At 41.2% G+C, this 15,868-nt stretch overlaps 3 protein-coding genes across 3 annotated transcripts; 1 reads left to right on the top strand and 2 right to left on the bottom strand.

Moving 5' to 3' along the window:
- Positions 1 to 179: 179 nt before the first annotated feature.
- On the bottom strand, positions 180 to 3,772 carry LOC127778407 (mediator of RNA polymerase II transcription subunit 31-like). The gene is made up of 5 exons (XM_052305002.1): positions 3,377 to 3,772; positions 2,898 to 2,994; positions 2,731 to 2,809; positions 2,069 to 2,379; positions 180 to 473 (listed from the first exon to the last, which is right to left on the bottom strand). The coding sequence occupies exons 1-5, from the start codon at positions 3,486 to 3,488 to the stop codon at positions 464 to 466; spliced, it is 609 nt and encodes a 202-aa protein (XP_052160962.1). The 5' UTR covers positions 3,489 to 3,772; the 3' UTR covers positions 180 to 463.
- A 1,844-nt stretch (positions 3,773 to 5,616) lies between these two features.
- LOC127778382 (probable dolichyl pyrophosphate Man9GlcNAc2 alpha-1,3-glucosyltransferase) lies at positions 5,617 to 9,192 on the bottom strand. Its single transcript, XM_052304970.1, is given in 7 exon segments — positions 5,617 to 6,499; positions 6,587 to 6,839; positions 7,018 to 7,179; positions 7,783 to 7,890; positions 7,993 to 8,188; positions 8,469 to 8,946; positions 8,949 to 9,192. Coding segments are annotated over 7 exon segments (1,881 nt in total). The 3' UTR covers positions 5,617 to 6,059.
- A 2,752-nt stretch (positions 9,193 to 11,944) lies between these two features.
- Positions 11,945 to 15,842, top strand: LOC127780516 (syntaxin-132-like). The gene is made up of 12 exons (XM_052307439.1): positions 11,945 to 12,083; positions 13,082 to 13,183; positions 13,293 to 13,349; positions 13,513 to 13,561; positions 13,664 to 13,752; positions 14,095 to 14,168; positions 14,265 to 14,307; positions 14,723 to 14,809; positions 14,955 to 15,032; positions 15,154 to 15,234; positions 15,342 to 15,407; positions 15,511 to 15,842. Exons 1-12 carry the CDS (start codon positions 12,066 to 12,068, stop codon positions 15,676 to 15,678), a joined length of 912 nt encoding a protein of 303 aa, XP_052163399.1. The 5' UTR covers positions 11,945 to 12,065; the 3' UTR covers positions 15,679 to 15,842.
- Positions 15,843 to 15,868: the final 26 nt, after the last annotated feature.

Here is a 15,868-nt window from a genome sequence, read left to right as displayed (position 1 = left end):
ATCTTCTTGTCGTAGCGATGAACTCGTGAGGAAAACACAGCAAGCATAACATACAAAGGATCATATCACCAAGGATCGACAAAATTAAATTCTTGTTGTCGTAACGATGAACTCGTGAGGAAAACACAGCAAGCATAACCATTTTCATCGTAGCTTGAAAACATGGGCTCTGAACAAGGTTTTTACTGTGGATTCTCTGGCATTTCCACAAAGTTCGATACTTCCATTGAACAAAATATTAGTACTATCTAACTACAAGGCCACATAAATGAGCCAATCATTCAAGGACCAAGCGTACATGGCATATTGTTATCTAAATTACATCTCCAACAGCACAAATAACTGTTAGCTTCTAAATTGTCTCAGTCTGAAATAAAGGCCTACAGAGAAAAGAAAAATCTGAAGATTACTCTTCCCTTGCACAATGTTGTCCTTGAGTGGACCAGCATTTTCCACAGTTTCACTAGCCTATCCTACAGTCACAAGAAAAACAGTATTATCAGTCATCGAATTGTTTTATTGAACATAAATACCATACTTCCGAGCTCAAACCATACAGAACAGGCGCGGAAGGAAATAAGCTGTCGTAGCTACATGACACAGTTCAAGTTTAGGCATTTCAACTGACTACTCAACTTTCAGTCATAACAATCTTACTGTAAACCTTGTGCTTATTGTTGATAAAATCCCAGAGAAATCCTGACTGACTGGCCAACCTAATTCCCTCACCACATACAAACACAAAACAGGAGAGGGGGGGATGGAGAAATAAAAGGAAAAACAAAAAGGATTCCTCCGCTCATTTTTTTTTCAACAAATCACAATTCATACCAAAGAGGAACAATTCAGCTCTCGTGCAAAAGCACATTGAGAGACTCAACCATCTTTCCTGTATAAAGGAAAAGATGATATTCATAATCTAGATTATAAAACAGCTGTAATTCCATTTGAAATATATCTATACTTCTCTAAAAGATAATAGTGGTAGGGGTGAGTGGTGAATGCCACCACTGACCATCCCCACCAACTCCCTACTTTTTTTAAGGAGAAAAATAAAATAAAAGCGTGGGCCAAAGGGCCCACCTGTCTGCTCAAAAGTATATGGAGAATTTAAGAGATATGTAAGTAATAGCAAAAAGGGTTGATGACGCTTTTTAAAAAAATTTATATATGTGTTGCAATGCATGGGCAATATGCTAGTCAAACTGAAACAAAATTTTGTTCGCCTAGACAGAAAACAACTCGCAAGGCAAAATATCACTGCACAGAGAACTAATAAGAGAAAATCCCTTGTGTACCCCTGAAAATTCATCTAATCCCTTCTGTACCCCTGAATTTTGCTCAATCCCTTACATACCCCTGAATTTTAGTTTGGATCCCTTTCAGCTAGTTGACCGTTAAATTCTTATGAAAAAGTCTATTTTGCCCTTTGGTATAAAGAAGCATATATATAAATTAATATAGTATATTGTTGGAGCATAGAAATTTGTTATATGAGACTATTATGTTTATGAGATAGTTATGCACCATATTATCTATGATAAATATACTTGTAGATATGACATAAAAAATTAATACTTATTTATTAAGTTATTAAAAGATTTTTTTTAGCATTTGTGTTCTGATAGTAATAAACAAATTTGTTGTATTACTATGAAAACACATATGCTACATAAAAGAACTTTTAATAACTAATAAATAAGTATTAACTTTTTATATCATATGTAAAAATAAACTTGTCACAAATAATATGGTGCATCACATATTCATAAATATAATAATCCCATCCGATAAATTTTTACATTCGAACAATATACTTCATTAATTTATTATGTTTCTTCATAGCAAAGGGCAAAATGGACTTTTTCAAAAGAATTTAACAGTCAACTAACGGTCAACTAGCGGAAAGGGCATGGAAGGGATCCAAACTAAAATTCAGGGGTATGTAAGGGATTGAGCAAAATTCAGGGGTATAGAAGGGATTAGGTGAACTTTCATGGGTACATAGGGGATTTTCTCAACTAATAACACCATAAGAGATATGAACGATTGTAAGGGAAGTGCATACTTTCTCTTTCTACCACCCTGTCCACCCATGACATTTCTCATGTCGTTCTTTGGGATATTGGTGCCAGGAGTTCCTGCAAACTGCATAGGAGACATTGCAGATGCACCAGCTGCTGACATAGGTGGCAAAGATGATGGTGGTGCAGCAGCAGGTGGAACCACAGTCGACGGCACTGGTGCTGCTGGGGGCACCGCTGCTGGTGCAGTTGCTGGCATGGGAGTTGGTTCAGGAGGAGGGCGGGGTAAGATGTGCTTTAGCCTATTGTTCCTATAGTTTTTCCAGAAGAAATATTGCTGCCTATGAGCAATTTCCTGCGAATAATTTGATGGAAGTAATTAGTTTGTAATATCAATGCTAATTAAGCACAACAGACAAAACAAAAATATGAATATGTGGTACAACATGAACAAGCTTGATATCCTTGCAATTTGAGTTGCACCCTAACTAATTCATAAACAAATAAAGATGCCCATTCATAAGTCTGTAAGAACATCCATAGTGAAGTTTTAGCTCATCCCTATTCAATAACAATCTACAGTTAATACATTCCAGATAGACAATAAATAAAATGGGAATTTGAAAGGATGTTATAGAACAGTACTATAAAAAGGTTGAAAAATGGTGCATGTGTAATTCTAGGAAAAAGGGATTCAAAGGATCACCTTGCTTGCTGGATGTGCCATTGCATTCCGGAAATTTGCGTTTTGGAGGAGCTCAAGAAAGAAAAGGCAGTGTGGATACCTGCGTCATCAGCAACCACTATGAACAAAGGTATTTCGTCACAGCAGACACCTACTTGCAGATAAATCTAAATTATAGGGCCACACACATTATGTACTTGATGTACTCCGGACGCTGCCAATACTTGAGATACTTGAGATAACCGATAAACGCCTCATCCTCAAAGTATCTGTTCTGCGCTAGATCTGTTTCAACATAAGAAAAATTAACAAAGCCATGCTACAAACAGTATTCCAATTTGGTACTCATCTTAAAAGTTTGAACCTACTGATAATATGAGAAGCACACACTCCAATTACGCGTCCTATCTGCTTTACTAACAAGCTAATAACTTTAGGACACAATTGAATCGCATGTTGTTTCTGTTTGTCTTTTCTTAAGAACAAGTCAAAATTAAATCTGCCGTAGTTGTTCTAAAAAAAAAAACATGATGGTTGCATTACCAACACCCCAATCCAGATTGGTTACGAAGAAACGAAGTTAGCTATGTGCTATCACCCAAAATTTGTTTCAGAAACCTGATAAAAGACCCGAGGTGAAACCGAAACCAAGTGGAACGAGAATTACAGTGGATGTAGGTAGGGTTGGCGAGGCACTGGATGAACTCGAGCTCCAACAAGAACCGCTGCCTCGCGTCGTTGGGGTCAGGCGGCGCGGGCCTTGCCTCCGCCTCCTCCATCACGCGATCGAAGCAGTTTGTTGGCAGCGCTGCTCCGGCTGTGTGCGCTCGGACGGGAAGGGGAAGCGAGCGCCGCTCCCCTCGTGCCCCGGCCTCTCCCTTGGACGAAGCCTAGAGCAAAGGGCAGCAGCAGCTGCGCCGCCACCAGATCCGGCTCCCGCCTGAGCCCCGCCGGCGCCGGCGCCGGATGGGGCGTCCACGAGAGCAGCTGCCGCCGGACCTGACGCCGACGAGTCCTCCTGCACGTGATTTTCTTATATGTTTGGGTTATTTTGGTCTTTTGGTGTGTTTTTACCCTTTTTTTAATATTTTTGTTTTTTTCCTATATACAACAAACAAACACCGCTACAAACGCAACACCACACTCATGGACTCACCTCCCCATATATACGCCCCCTTGACACACGTCTTGAGGTGGAAATCAGTATCACAAGCCATACCCACAACCCTACCACCATACGCACTCCATTTTTTATTTTATTTTCTACTTTTTTAACTCAACAAATCCAAGTCCACCAGACAACCATCCAAAACATACGCATTATGGACCTTCTTTTAAAAAAACGATGGAAAAAACACAACACCTAAATATGTAAAAGTATGGGTAAAAGCTAATTGTCCCCGACTAAATACACGGAGAATGAAAAAAGTTATATTATTAACTTTTAAAATTTTATAAATAAACATTTTCAAAACTTATTTTTTAAATCTAAATCATTTTGCCACGTCAACAGTGCTGATTTGTCGGATTGTTTTGTTACCAAGCTTGGTTTTGGGAAAAAGGAAAAGAAAAAAAAAACTATTGCTAACTCCTGAATCCCTTTTTCAGTTCTGATAATAAGACCTTGATTGCAGAAGATCTTTTGTGAAGATGCGTCAATATGATCTGAACAGACCGTTTACAATTGATTAGCCTTGATATAGTTTTCTATTACTTCTTTGATGTAAATTTCTCAAAATTGTGGTCAGATTCATAGTTTACTGAGAAAAACGATGATTCTTTGGCCGGTGGATAATCAAGTGTTAATGAGAAATTGATTTAATCTTTTTATTTAATTTATATCTGAGTTGAACTGTTCTAACAGTGAGTCTCCTTGATCTGTACTCCATATAATCATTTGCTTAATCTGCAAAGCACGTTGCCACTTGCAAAGCAGCAGCAGCAGCACAATATATGTTGTTATTTACTTTTGGTTTCTCCTGTAACGATTCAGTGGTGGGGTTATTGTAGGTTTGGCACAAAATGGTGCCAGATGCTGAATAATTAGCAATAAGTGGGAAACATGCTTCACAATGAGATGAGACCATTTCGCTCTGATTATGCAAAGCATGATATGAGTCATGCGGTATTGACAATGAATTCTCTATTTGCAATATTTTATTACCTTCATGCAATATACCAATACTACAGGATGGCCTGATAGCCTGCTGATATATGAGGATGAAGCATAAATTGACAAATAAGTCTGTTATACCTTTTTATGCTTTCTAAAGGTAAGTATTAGTTTATACTCCATCCATCCTATAAAAAATCAACCTAATACCGGATGTGACACTTCAGTACTAATACCGAATATGACACATTCTAGTACATATGTTCATATTCTGGTACTAGAATATATCACATCCGGTTCTAGATTCATTTTTTATAGGACGGAGGGAGTACGTATCTTGACAATGTTGGTTAGTTTGCAACGTTTTAAGTAAAGAGTGCATTTTAAAAATAACTTTTCAATATCACCATAGCTTTAGCCACATACATGTTACGTCTATCTAATTCGATTCTAGTTTGCTATATATTGAAACGGGGAAGTAGAAGATAACCGGATTGAGATTCTATTTTGGTCAACATTTTTCTTCCTCCTCAGTAAGTGTATTATCGAATATGTAGAGATGCGAAGAAAAAACAATTATGTGGTTGGTACATTTACACTCTCTAAGAGTGATTTTCTAATACATTGTTAGAAGCACCACGAAAGAACCTATTCTCCTCTAGGTCCCTGCTGACTGCTTACGGATTACTAGTTGTATCAATGGAGGCTACAAAAGTGGCGAAAGACCAAAATGACAATTCTAGTAGTATTGGGATGGCATGAGAATCAGTATCAGAACAAAAATAGGATGACAGAATCAGAAATATAGCACCAAGAAGGGTTCCTTCCATCATTCCAGCCTCCAGGAATCTCCAGCTTCCTCGTCACTCCCACCACTCCAGCTATGGCCACATAACCGTACAATACAATGGCTGGGGAGAGGCTAGGGTCAAATGTCATTCAGATTCAAAGTAATTTACCATAAATTCGGCATTGTGTTCAAACCTTTGAACAAATTTACCCCAATTTTATCAAATTGTCATTTCCCAACAGGAAATCCGGAATCAATTTCCTTGGCCAACATGGCCTGAATTATGGTTCTCATAGTGGTAATCACGCAGCAATTACAACCATTTGTATATCCTCCATGTGCAAACACATTCATCCTTTCCATTAAAAATGAATCAATTTCATTACAAGGGAACACACGATGTTACAATGGTATAGTAACATTAGCTTTCAAAATTTTGGATTTGGATCATAGATCCTTCTTCCTGCCTACTGATCTAGAATGGGAGTTCAACATCCATTGCTTGTAATTGGTGTACAATGTTAAAATGACAAATTGGGAAAAGCAAATGAACATTATCAATGCATCAAAGAGGAAAGGGTATCTCTTTGGACGCTCTATTTGCAGGTACAAAACTTTAAGTAAGAGCGAGCATAACAACGCCAGACTCAGAACTGCCTTGGCTCCAGATGGAATGCTCACCCCCTTTTTGGAGCTTCCACCAGGCGAGTAGTAAATAAGAATGAAGAGACCAAGAACAGCTATATATTGTAGAAGAAGGTGATCACGGCAGATAAGTGGGTACATTGAGAAAAGGCCAAAGTACATGAGCCATCCATACAAGTGAGGTTCTTGTAGTGCTAAGAGGCTTGCAGGCAAAAGAGGAAGCAAAATTGATTTCTCGTGCACTGAAAACAGGTAAGCGAATGAGATCAATGAAACATTATAAATCTTCAAAAAATCAGAACCTATGAACTTAGTGAGGTTTAACATACCTTGGTATGAGAATAGATAGAACGAAATTGAGCTGTTCAACAGAGAATAGAGAAAGCCAAGATTACTTGGTGATCTGACTTGCTGAACCAATGAAGGCAGGAAAGCCAAGATGGTAGCAGAGAGACTCATGAGTTTCAGCAGTTTTATTGCAAACAATCTCTTCCACTTAATAAGGACTGAAGTGCTACACCAAAAATTGGAAACATAATCCTCATATATACCTCGCTCAAATGGAGCTAATCGAGAGATCACCTAACAATATATAGGTAATAAGATTAATATTGCTTGACAACCGTACAAAAAAAAAAGGTTACATGTGAAGGATTAGTGGTAGATCAAGAAAATGCTACATATTACACTAAATTTTATACAGTACAGAATATGGCTTGCTTGTAAAAAATGTAACTGGGACAGTACATATACCATTTACCTGCATAGCAGCCTCATAAGAATGCAAAAATGGCCACCAAACAAGAGCAAAGGTTCCCAGTACAACAAAACCAAGTTTCATGACCTCAACAATTGGATACTTCCGCTTGATACATTTCCCCAAAAGATGTCCGAAAAAAGCCGGTGCAAAGTAAAGGCTCATCTGCAACATACAACATATTTATAAGAACCTAATACAGTGTCTCGGATTATGCAAAATGGCACAGATTAGTAGTAATGAAGTATCACAAAGACATTGTATACATTGTAGTTCACTTATAGGATTGGTAACTGTCTAATTGAGCATTCATATCTTACTCGATTTGCCGACAATGTGGCACCTTGCACATCCATCTCTCTAGCAATTAGCAACCCATTCTACTTCTACCTCAAGCTAGTTGGTAATCCATTCAATATGTATAAAATGTTGAGAGTTAATACTGCTATTGCAACAACCTACAAATGTGCCTCTGCCTCATGATTGTTTATTGCTCTATTGCATTATTTCAGGAGGTACATTACAACCTAGTCCAGCATTATGTATCTTTGATTTTTCTGATCACTAAGTACCCAGGAATCATTGGTACCACATTGTAGAAAGGATCAGTTTGCTGTTAATGCAATTTCCAGAGGGATGATGTGCACTGCAATTGGCATTTACAGTGTGTGGATATGAAAACACAGCATTATGTAGGGAATACAGGTTTTACACGTTTGGCCACACCACATAAGAATCATATAATAATTCTCCAGACAAGAGGGAAACCTGTTTGTGGTTGATTGAAAGACTGAAGAGAGCAGCAGCAACAAGCTCGTTCCCTGACAGAACACCCGCAATCGCTCCAAGCGTCAATCCAAGGCTGATGCAATTATACTGAAACACAGTAACTACTTATCAACAAATGAAAAAAAAAAAAAAAAAGCCATACAGCCCACTCCAATTCACACAGGTGTTCCTTGTCAGTATTATTCCTACCTGAAAATGGCCATGATCAATCAACACTAAACATGGGTTAATCAGGCAACTGGCAAGCAACCACGTCCAACCCGACATTCCCTCCTCCCCAGTTCCGCCAACTCCACACTTAAAGTACACCCAGACGAACCACAGCGCCGCCGGGAAGAACACCATCAGATCGGACGACAGCACCGTCCAGCGCATCAGCAGCTTCCTGAAGGAAACAGACACGGATCAAAACGCACAATTTCACGAGTCTGTTTGGGGAGCTTATCGCAGAAGCAGCTTCTCCCAAAATCATAAGCTCCCTCAAACAGTCCAGTTTTTCTTTCAGATGCTTATAGTCGTAGAATCCAAAAAATAAACTAAAAATCAGAAGCTGGAACCCAGCTTTTTCAGATTCTCAGAAGCTAGCTGATTCTCGGAATCTTAGGTTCCCCAAACAGGCCCTACACAAACAAGCAGTGAAGATAGTAAAACTGGAGGAAACTTACGATTCAGGGGACTCGAAGCCGCGGGAGGAGCGGAGGGCGACGGCGTCGGGGAGCGAAGCGTTGAGCAGGAGGCCGTGGAGGCGGCTCTGGTAAGCGGAGAGGGGCGGGTAGTCGAGGCCCCAGTAGGCGAGGTCGTTGGCGGAGGTGTTGCGGTACCAGTCGGAGGAGGGGAGATGGAGGGTGAGCTCCATCCAGTGCCGCTGGGCCTCGTAGTCGCCGAACTTGGGCGCCACGCCCTGGCCGGAGTAGGGCCCGACGGAGACGAGCACGCGGAGGAGGAGCGCGGCGAGGGAGATGAGGAGCGCGGTGGAGACCGGCGGCGCCGGCGGGTGGTGCCATGGGAGGTGCGCGGCGCCCGCTGGCGGATCTGGGGCGGAGCTCCTCGGCTTCTTCGTCTTCGCCATTGGTTCCCCCTGATTGTTCGCGAAATCTCCACGCGCGACGGAGGCGGAGGTGTACCGGCTAATCCGACACCCCCAAGCCTCCCCGCCGACGAGTCCTCGCACGCAGCCCGGGCACTCGCCGCCGCCGCCGCGCGAACGCTCGCGTCCACCGCCTGCCGAGCTGCGCAGCCACCAGATCTGGGTTCCACCGGAGCCCCGCCGGCGCCGGATAGGGCGTCCTCCTCGAGAGCAACTGCCGCCGGATCTGGCGCCGATGACGGCGAGTCCTCCCGCACCAAATTCCTCCTCCGCCGCTTCAACCGAGCCGCGCGGCCCTGCATGCGCCGACTGTTGCTTGCTGCATAGCTGGCCAAATGGGCTGGCCCGGGCACGTCCTTTGGGCCGTGCAGGAACGGCCCGTTTACCCGTGCCGTACTTGGGCCAGCACCTTAGCCCATGGGCCTGAACTGCTGCATACGGGCCGGCACGAGCACGGCTCATCCGGCCCATCTATTTCCCTTACAGTTTTCTAATACGATAAGTCCATTTAACACCCCTCGTACTTGTCTTTGTCTAAAATTCACCCCAAACTCTAAAACCAGGTATCCTAGACCCTCTAACTATCAAAACCGTTCAATTTACCCCTCCCCACGGTCAGGATGTTCCATACCAGAATAAGTTTTTTCAGTGATCCAATTGTAAAATAAATTGTTGAAAATTATTGTAGAAAATCTAGACTCCCCTTGTGAATTCGTGCAACAACCATATACTTTCGCCAAACACTTATGTTCATGTAAAAACCGCGAGAAAAATACATTTTCATATTATTCTGCGCGTGTGCACATGATTATCTTCTCTAGGGTTACAATGGTCATTTTGTACCCTTTCTAAATCATTGTTTACCTTTCCTTTCTATTCTTTAACTCAACAAATCCAGGGCTACCAAACAGCCATCCAAAACAGGGCAAAACGAAGCTTTGTTTCATTGAAGCAAGAGAAAATCACAAACCCTAAATAATAAGGGCACATTCATATTTGGATCTAAAAAGTAGAGGTAAGAAGTAATTGTCCCTAACCAAATAAAGATAGAACGGATGAATTATTATTGAATCTTTTTAATTTTAACAATAAACTATTTCAATACTTATTTCAAAACCTAAACTTTTCACACAGCGTGACAATTTTGTTTTACCATGCCAACTAGGATGGTGTACTACCACTAGCATGACAATATTGCTTCGTCACACAGCTAATTGTTTTGGATTTAGTAATTAGTTTTGGGTGAGTTTATTTTTTCTCTACTATTATAAAATTGAATATGTTTCCGCCAATCCATTTGGTACGTTACGATTGTGTCCGATTCTTCTGCACACCGATCTTGTGTTAGATTTCGCTACGCGCAAATCGATTGCATTGGTTTCACTTTGTCCCAATGACAACGATTCCGCTTCACCACACACTTTTTTTATACCATCACATTGCATCATAAAATACACATGGACAATTTAAACTGTATTCACCTGTTGCAACACGCACATATTCTTGCTATCAAAACTAAAATTTAAAATAGGTTTAAGAAATGAAAAAAGATCGTGTGTTTGGACTTTGGATTCACAAAAGGAACAAGCAAACCAAAACATCCGTTCGTGGTAACCACACCGCTGTCCTCCAGCTGCCTCCGACGCGGCGTCGACTCATGGGCGGGGCCCACCTGCGCACCAAACGCCACCTCCTTCAGCGGGCCCCACGTCCAGGGAGGCAGCAGAGAGACACCAACGGATTTTCGCCCAGTCGTCGTCTCCGTCGATGTCGCCGACAGGTGGGCCCTACAGCGCCGCACTGGAAGCCCGGCGCACGTGGGCCCGCCCGCCCGACACGGCCGGTGTGTTTTGCCTCTGACAGAGTGGCAGCCGACCCGACGCGGTGTTTCCAGATAGCACAAGAATATAAAAACCTCGCAAATGGAAAACATCAGAATTCGGACGGTAGAAACAAGTTGTGCTACGGCTATATGGGCAATGACTTCGCTTTCACTCACGGTAAGTGAACAATCACTCAATCAGTGCTCTTTGTGTCATCTAAAGTTCTAAACTACTACGATGGTTAATAGACTAAAAATCGCAGATTCAAGCTGGCACAAATCCAGTGGCTTTGGAGTAGACACTAGTCGATAAACGCCAAGTAAGTGACGAGACAATTTTGCGATGAAAATTGACAAACAAAGAGAATTGTCATTTCATTTGTGTTAGTACTAGTAGTTCCCTATCGGAGATCCTAGCTTGAAGTGCAAAACAAACGAATAAACATAAAAAGAAAGTAATAACATAATTTCGCAAGAAATCGCACACGTAGTTTAGAATTTTATTTTCCTTGGGAAAATATTGTGATGGAAATAAGGTTGAAATATGAACTCGTGTTATTATTATTAGGAACTAGGAAATGAGGTGGATATATGAACTCGTGTTGCTATTAATTTAGAACCCGCAGCTATCCGCATGATTTATCGTACATGGATGCATTGAATCCAAGCTATGCCTACTGCATGCCTTTTCGTTTATGTATGTACTTATTTGAACAACTTATTACTACTACAAACTAAAATATAGTTTATAGGTAAAAGTTTTATATACATATTCTTAACGATTTAAAAGTAAATGCTATAAAATAAACTACAATAAAAAATATAAAATTAATTTCAAAATTAAGTTTAGAAATTCAAAATTTGGCTTACAAACCATTGTAGCACTGACGTTTAACACACTTTCAATTCGAATCAAAACTTAGTCATATATAGAACCAACTAAATAAAAAAAAGATCAATTTTCCTGATTCAAAAAAAATTATAAAAAAACTTCTCACTTGCATGTGAACACCTCTTTTTCGGTTTTTCCATGTTCCTCTTTCCCCCCTTTGCAAAAAAAAGCCCTTTTTCCATGTCAACAAGACTTCTCGTACTGCCATGGACACCGGCCCAACCTGCAGACAGTAACAATTTAACAACAAAAACCCGGTGGGACCCACCTGCCAGTGGCAGATATGCCAGCTTAAGTGCTTAACCCCCACCACCCTCCCCTTAAAAAAGTATCTCCACCTCCTACGGTACAAGGGCCACGCCACGCCTAACTCTCTCTCTCTTTCTCTCTCCTCGCCGCCGCCACCGCCTCCGCCTCCACGTTTCTCTCTCCTCGCCGCGCGCCGGCGAGACCTCGCCGCCATGAACAATCTCCTCACCGTAAGTAGCACCCCATTCCTCCCTCCTGATCTCCTCCGCTCTCTTTTGCTGCTCGCGTCGAGTGGTCGGGGACACGGGATCCAGTCACCCCCAGTGGTGCGACGAGCTCGAGATCTGCGAGGGCGGGGGGTTGTCATGTGCGGGCTTCGGGAATTCGGGGGAGGTGGTCGCCGCCGGTGGTGCTGCTAGGAGCAGCTGTGGTTGATTGGGTTGTTTTTTTTTTTTTTTGCGGCGGTGGAGTGGTTAGGAGGTGGAAGGCGGGAAGGGATTGCTTCGGCGTGGCGTGGGGGAATCGGAATGCGACGCTAGGGGCGGGAAGGAATCGTCTGGGTTTCTCTGCTGCGCGGCGAAAAATTTGCAGCTGTCGGGATGATCGGGTTAGATCTGCTGGTTTTTGCTCCGAGGCAGATGGGCTTGTGAACTGTGATTGGAGCAAATGGGCATGTGGTGCTACTGGTTTCGCCATGGTTGCCGTGGAGCTCTTCTGGGCGTGTAAGGGTTGGGTGTTCTGTTTGTCTCCGAGCTTTCTGAATAGCTTTTGATGTGAAGTGATGCATTGATATTGTTTGTTTCAGTCACTATCGAATTACACTTGTTGTATCAATGCTATTAGCTGTTGCAGTTTTAGTAACTCGTAATGTTCGAATTTCCGTGGGTTTGATGTGCTGAAGAACTCCAGAATGTTTCCTTTTGCAATCTAAGGGTCTGTGACGTGTTTATTTGCGCAGAGCGCATTTCGTTAGGAATTTTGCGCACTTCATAATGGCAAGTAAAATGAAATAATAAAAATACCTTTTTAGGGGAAGTTATCTGTTCTGTCGCGAATACACTGGCCTGTAATTAATGTGCTATTCTTCATTGGGCCTCAATCTTGTTATTTACTTATTTTTAGCTGGTGCAAGTAGCACAGATGGCTTATTGTATTGTTTTATAGTCTAACCTTCTTCTTATAAGCAGTGAGGCACATTTGTCCGTATTATAACATTCCAGTTTTACAGGATTCGTTTGAGCTCCCTCGGGGAGGCTCTTCAAGAGATGGGGACATTGAAATGGGAATGCAAGCTGATCCTTCAGACAATCTAAAAGGTTTCTTGAAAAAGGTGCTGTTTACAAAGCATTTTGGTGTGTGCATCTTGCATTTTGCAGCAGTATTATATTACCCACTTACTACACACTTCATATTATTGACATCTTGCTTTGATACATCAGGTTGACGCAATTGAAAGCCTAATTGCTAAGCTGACGAATCTCTTGCATAAGCTTCAGGTTTATTTATCTCACACTTCCATTCATTTCTTTCTGTTTCTGGTCCTTGTCTTGTTCTGATGATATTGATTTTCGTAGTACCAGAAATATAATGTTGTGTCTAAGTTTTGATGAATTCATTTAGCATCTTGAATTTTCATATACACCTTACTTTTGCTTGTAGACTGCAAATGAGGAATCCAAAGCGGTTACAAAAGCAAGGGACATGAAAGGTGAGTACTTAGTTTAGTATATTTAACCTTGTCTAAAAAGTTCTTGTGCACTTTTGATAACCCACTTTACCTATTGTTGATGCAACAATTATTTTTCCATAGCAATTAAACAGAGGATGGAGAAAGATATTGATGAAGTGGGGAAAATCGCTCGCATGGCAAAGACAAAAGTTGATGAATTGGAAAAAGATGTATGTCACTTGGCCCTGCTATGGCATTGTATTAATTTGCCATATCTGCGTAATATTCTGTTTTTATTTCATGTGTCTGCACTCTATATACAATATATATAAATCATCAACAGTCATATAGCACTGCAGTGAGTAACAAATTGACCATGTCTATCCAATGTATGCATTATATTTTCATAAGAGCATTCTCTGCAACGTGTATCACAAGGTTATGATTTAGTAGTGCCCCTAAAACAAATTGTAGGATTTGCTATACTTTTCACTAAGCCATCTCACGTGCTAGTGTCATTTGTCAATAGCAACATTGAGTTGTCTCTCACTGTTCGCTGCCATGTGAAACAGAACTTATCAAACAGACAAAAGCCTGGATGCGGGAAAGGATCTGCGGTAGATCGATCAAGAGAACAGACTACTGGGTAAATTTACTGGCGATTTGTTTTTTTTTTCTGGTTCTGTAGAGTGCATAAAGCCATGAATAGTTGTTCATCCACTATGCTTGCTAAATTCTACAGAGCAGTGAAAAAGAAATTGAAGGAGCGCATGGATGATTTTCAGGTACTGAGTTTCCTTATCTGGAACACCTAACTTGCCATTTATGGGGTGATTCTGCTATTCCGTCAACGATCATTACACAGTTAAACTACTGCCATATTTCATTTTCTCGGTCTGTTAGACATGCTTCTTTGAGCAGCAGAGAAAAAACACATTGTTTTTCCATTGCTAGAAGCTATCCAAGTATAAGATTTATTGTATAGCATTTCATGAGTAGTGGGTGTCTATACTGATACTTGTATCTACTTGAAGTAAAAAGAAAAAAAATACATTGGTGAAATATGTTATGGTTTGTACTTTCATCAGCTGTCTCTGCTGCTATGATTCAATTCTTAGTCACTATGAACACCTGCTAGGACTAGTGCAATGCCCCTAAAGTGGTGACTTGTGAGTAATGCCCCTTTACCCTCTGATGTAGGTTTTGAGAGAAGCAATCCGGCAGGAGTATCGTGATGTCGTTGAAAGAAGGGTGTTTACAGTAACTGGTAGTCGTCCTGATGAAGAGGTATACAATGACAGGATCGCTGCAGTTCTGACTTTTGGTTAAATTTGTTTTCTTCATGCCTTTGCTTTACAGTGAAAATTTTGATCTGTGGTCTGATGATCTTCGATTTACACTATTTCTCATGTTGTTGCTTTGTACTATGTAGACAGTTGACAATTTAATAGAGACTGGAAGAAGTGAGCAAATTTTCCAAGAAGCTATCCAACAGCAGGGAAGAGGCCAAGTATGTTATCCAATATATGCATTTCTTTCTGTATGGGATAATGCCTTTTTGGGGACCAACTACATATTTGCGGTTCTGCCTGTTCACAGTACTAAAATCTCAACCATATTTGTCTTTCCAGATACTGGACACTGTTGCAGAGATACAGGAACGTCACGATGCTGTAAGAGATCTAGAGAGGAAGCTTCTGGAGTTGCAGCAGGTGACTTTTTTAACATAAGCACTTATTTACTAATCTGATTTAATCCATATGCTTGTGAGCTCGAGTTAATGTGCCTAATTACTCCATTCCTTGTTTTTGCCTTGTAGATATTCATGGATATGGCAGTTTTGGTTGATGCTCAAGGAGACATGATCAACAACATAGAGACACATGTAAGAATTGCCCACTCTTGCACCAAGTTATACATGTTCTTGGAAGCAAGACAAACTGAATATCACCAAGAATTCACCTTATTTTCGTTTTCTCTGCTTCAAGGTTTCAAATGCTACCAACCACATACAACAAGGCGTCAGTGCTCTACAGAACGCGAAGAAGCTCCAGAAGAACTCCAGGAAGTGGATGTGCTACGCCATCATCCTCCTGCTCATCATAGTGGTGATCATTGTCGTCGCCGTCATCCAGCCATGGAAGAAGGGTGCTTGATTGTAACTTGGAAAAAGAAGATCGTGGGATATATTTTTTTCCCTGTTTGTGCAATATGTGTAGTTGTGTCTCCGATTCCCTCCTACCCCTGTACGTATACTTAACAAAACAACATGATGAGATTGAGATTCGTTTGCCCTTAGGCGCAGGTTGATTCATCTTCACACCAGATTTCCTGTGCAATCTACCA

This window comes from Oryza glaberrima, chromosome 7 (genome assembly GCF_000147395.1).
Source record: "Oryza glaberrima chromosome 7, OglaRS2, whole genome shotgun sequence".
NCBI classification, from domain to species: Eukaryota; Viridiplantae; Streptophyta; class Magnoliopsida; order Poales; family Poaceae; genus Oryza; species Oryza glaberrima.
Note: the sequence above shows the minus strand (reverse complement) of the source record. Positions and strands in the feature narration are given on the sequence as shown.

What these genes read in the sequence shown, in the direction of transcription:
- LOC127778407 (XM_052305002.1), bottom strand. Translation starts at nt 3,488, where the DNA reads ATGGAGGAGGCGGAGGCAAGGCCCGCGCCGCCTGACCCCAACGACGCG. An exon ending in CAACCCTACCTACATCCACT is followed by an intron (nt 2,995 to 3,376) that starts GTAATTCTCGTT and finishes ATGTTGAAACAG; the next exon opens with ATCTAGCGCAGAACAGATAC. An exon ending in TGGCACATCCAGCAAGCAAG is followed by an intron (nt 2,380 to 2,730) that starts GTGATCCTTTGA and finishes AATTATTCGCAG; the next exon opens with GAAATTGCTCATAGGCAGCA.
- LOC127780516 (XM_052307439.1), top strand. An exon ending in TAAAAGGTTTCTTGAAAAAG is followed by an intron (nt 13,184 to 13,292) that starts GTGCTGTTTACA and finishes TTGATACATCAG; the next exon opens with GTTGACGCAATTGAAAGCCT. An exon ending in AAAAGCAAGGGACATGAAAG is followed by an intron (nt 13,562 to 13,663) that starts GTGAGTACTTAG and finishes ATTTTTCCATAG; the next exon opens with CAATTAAACAGAGGATGGAG.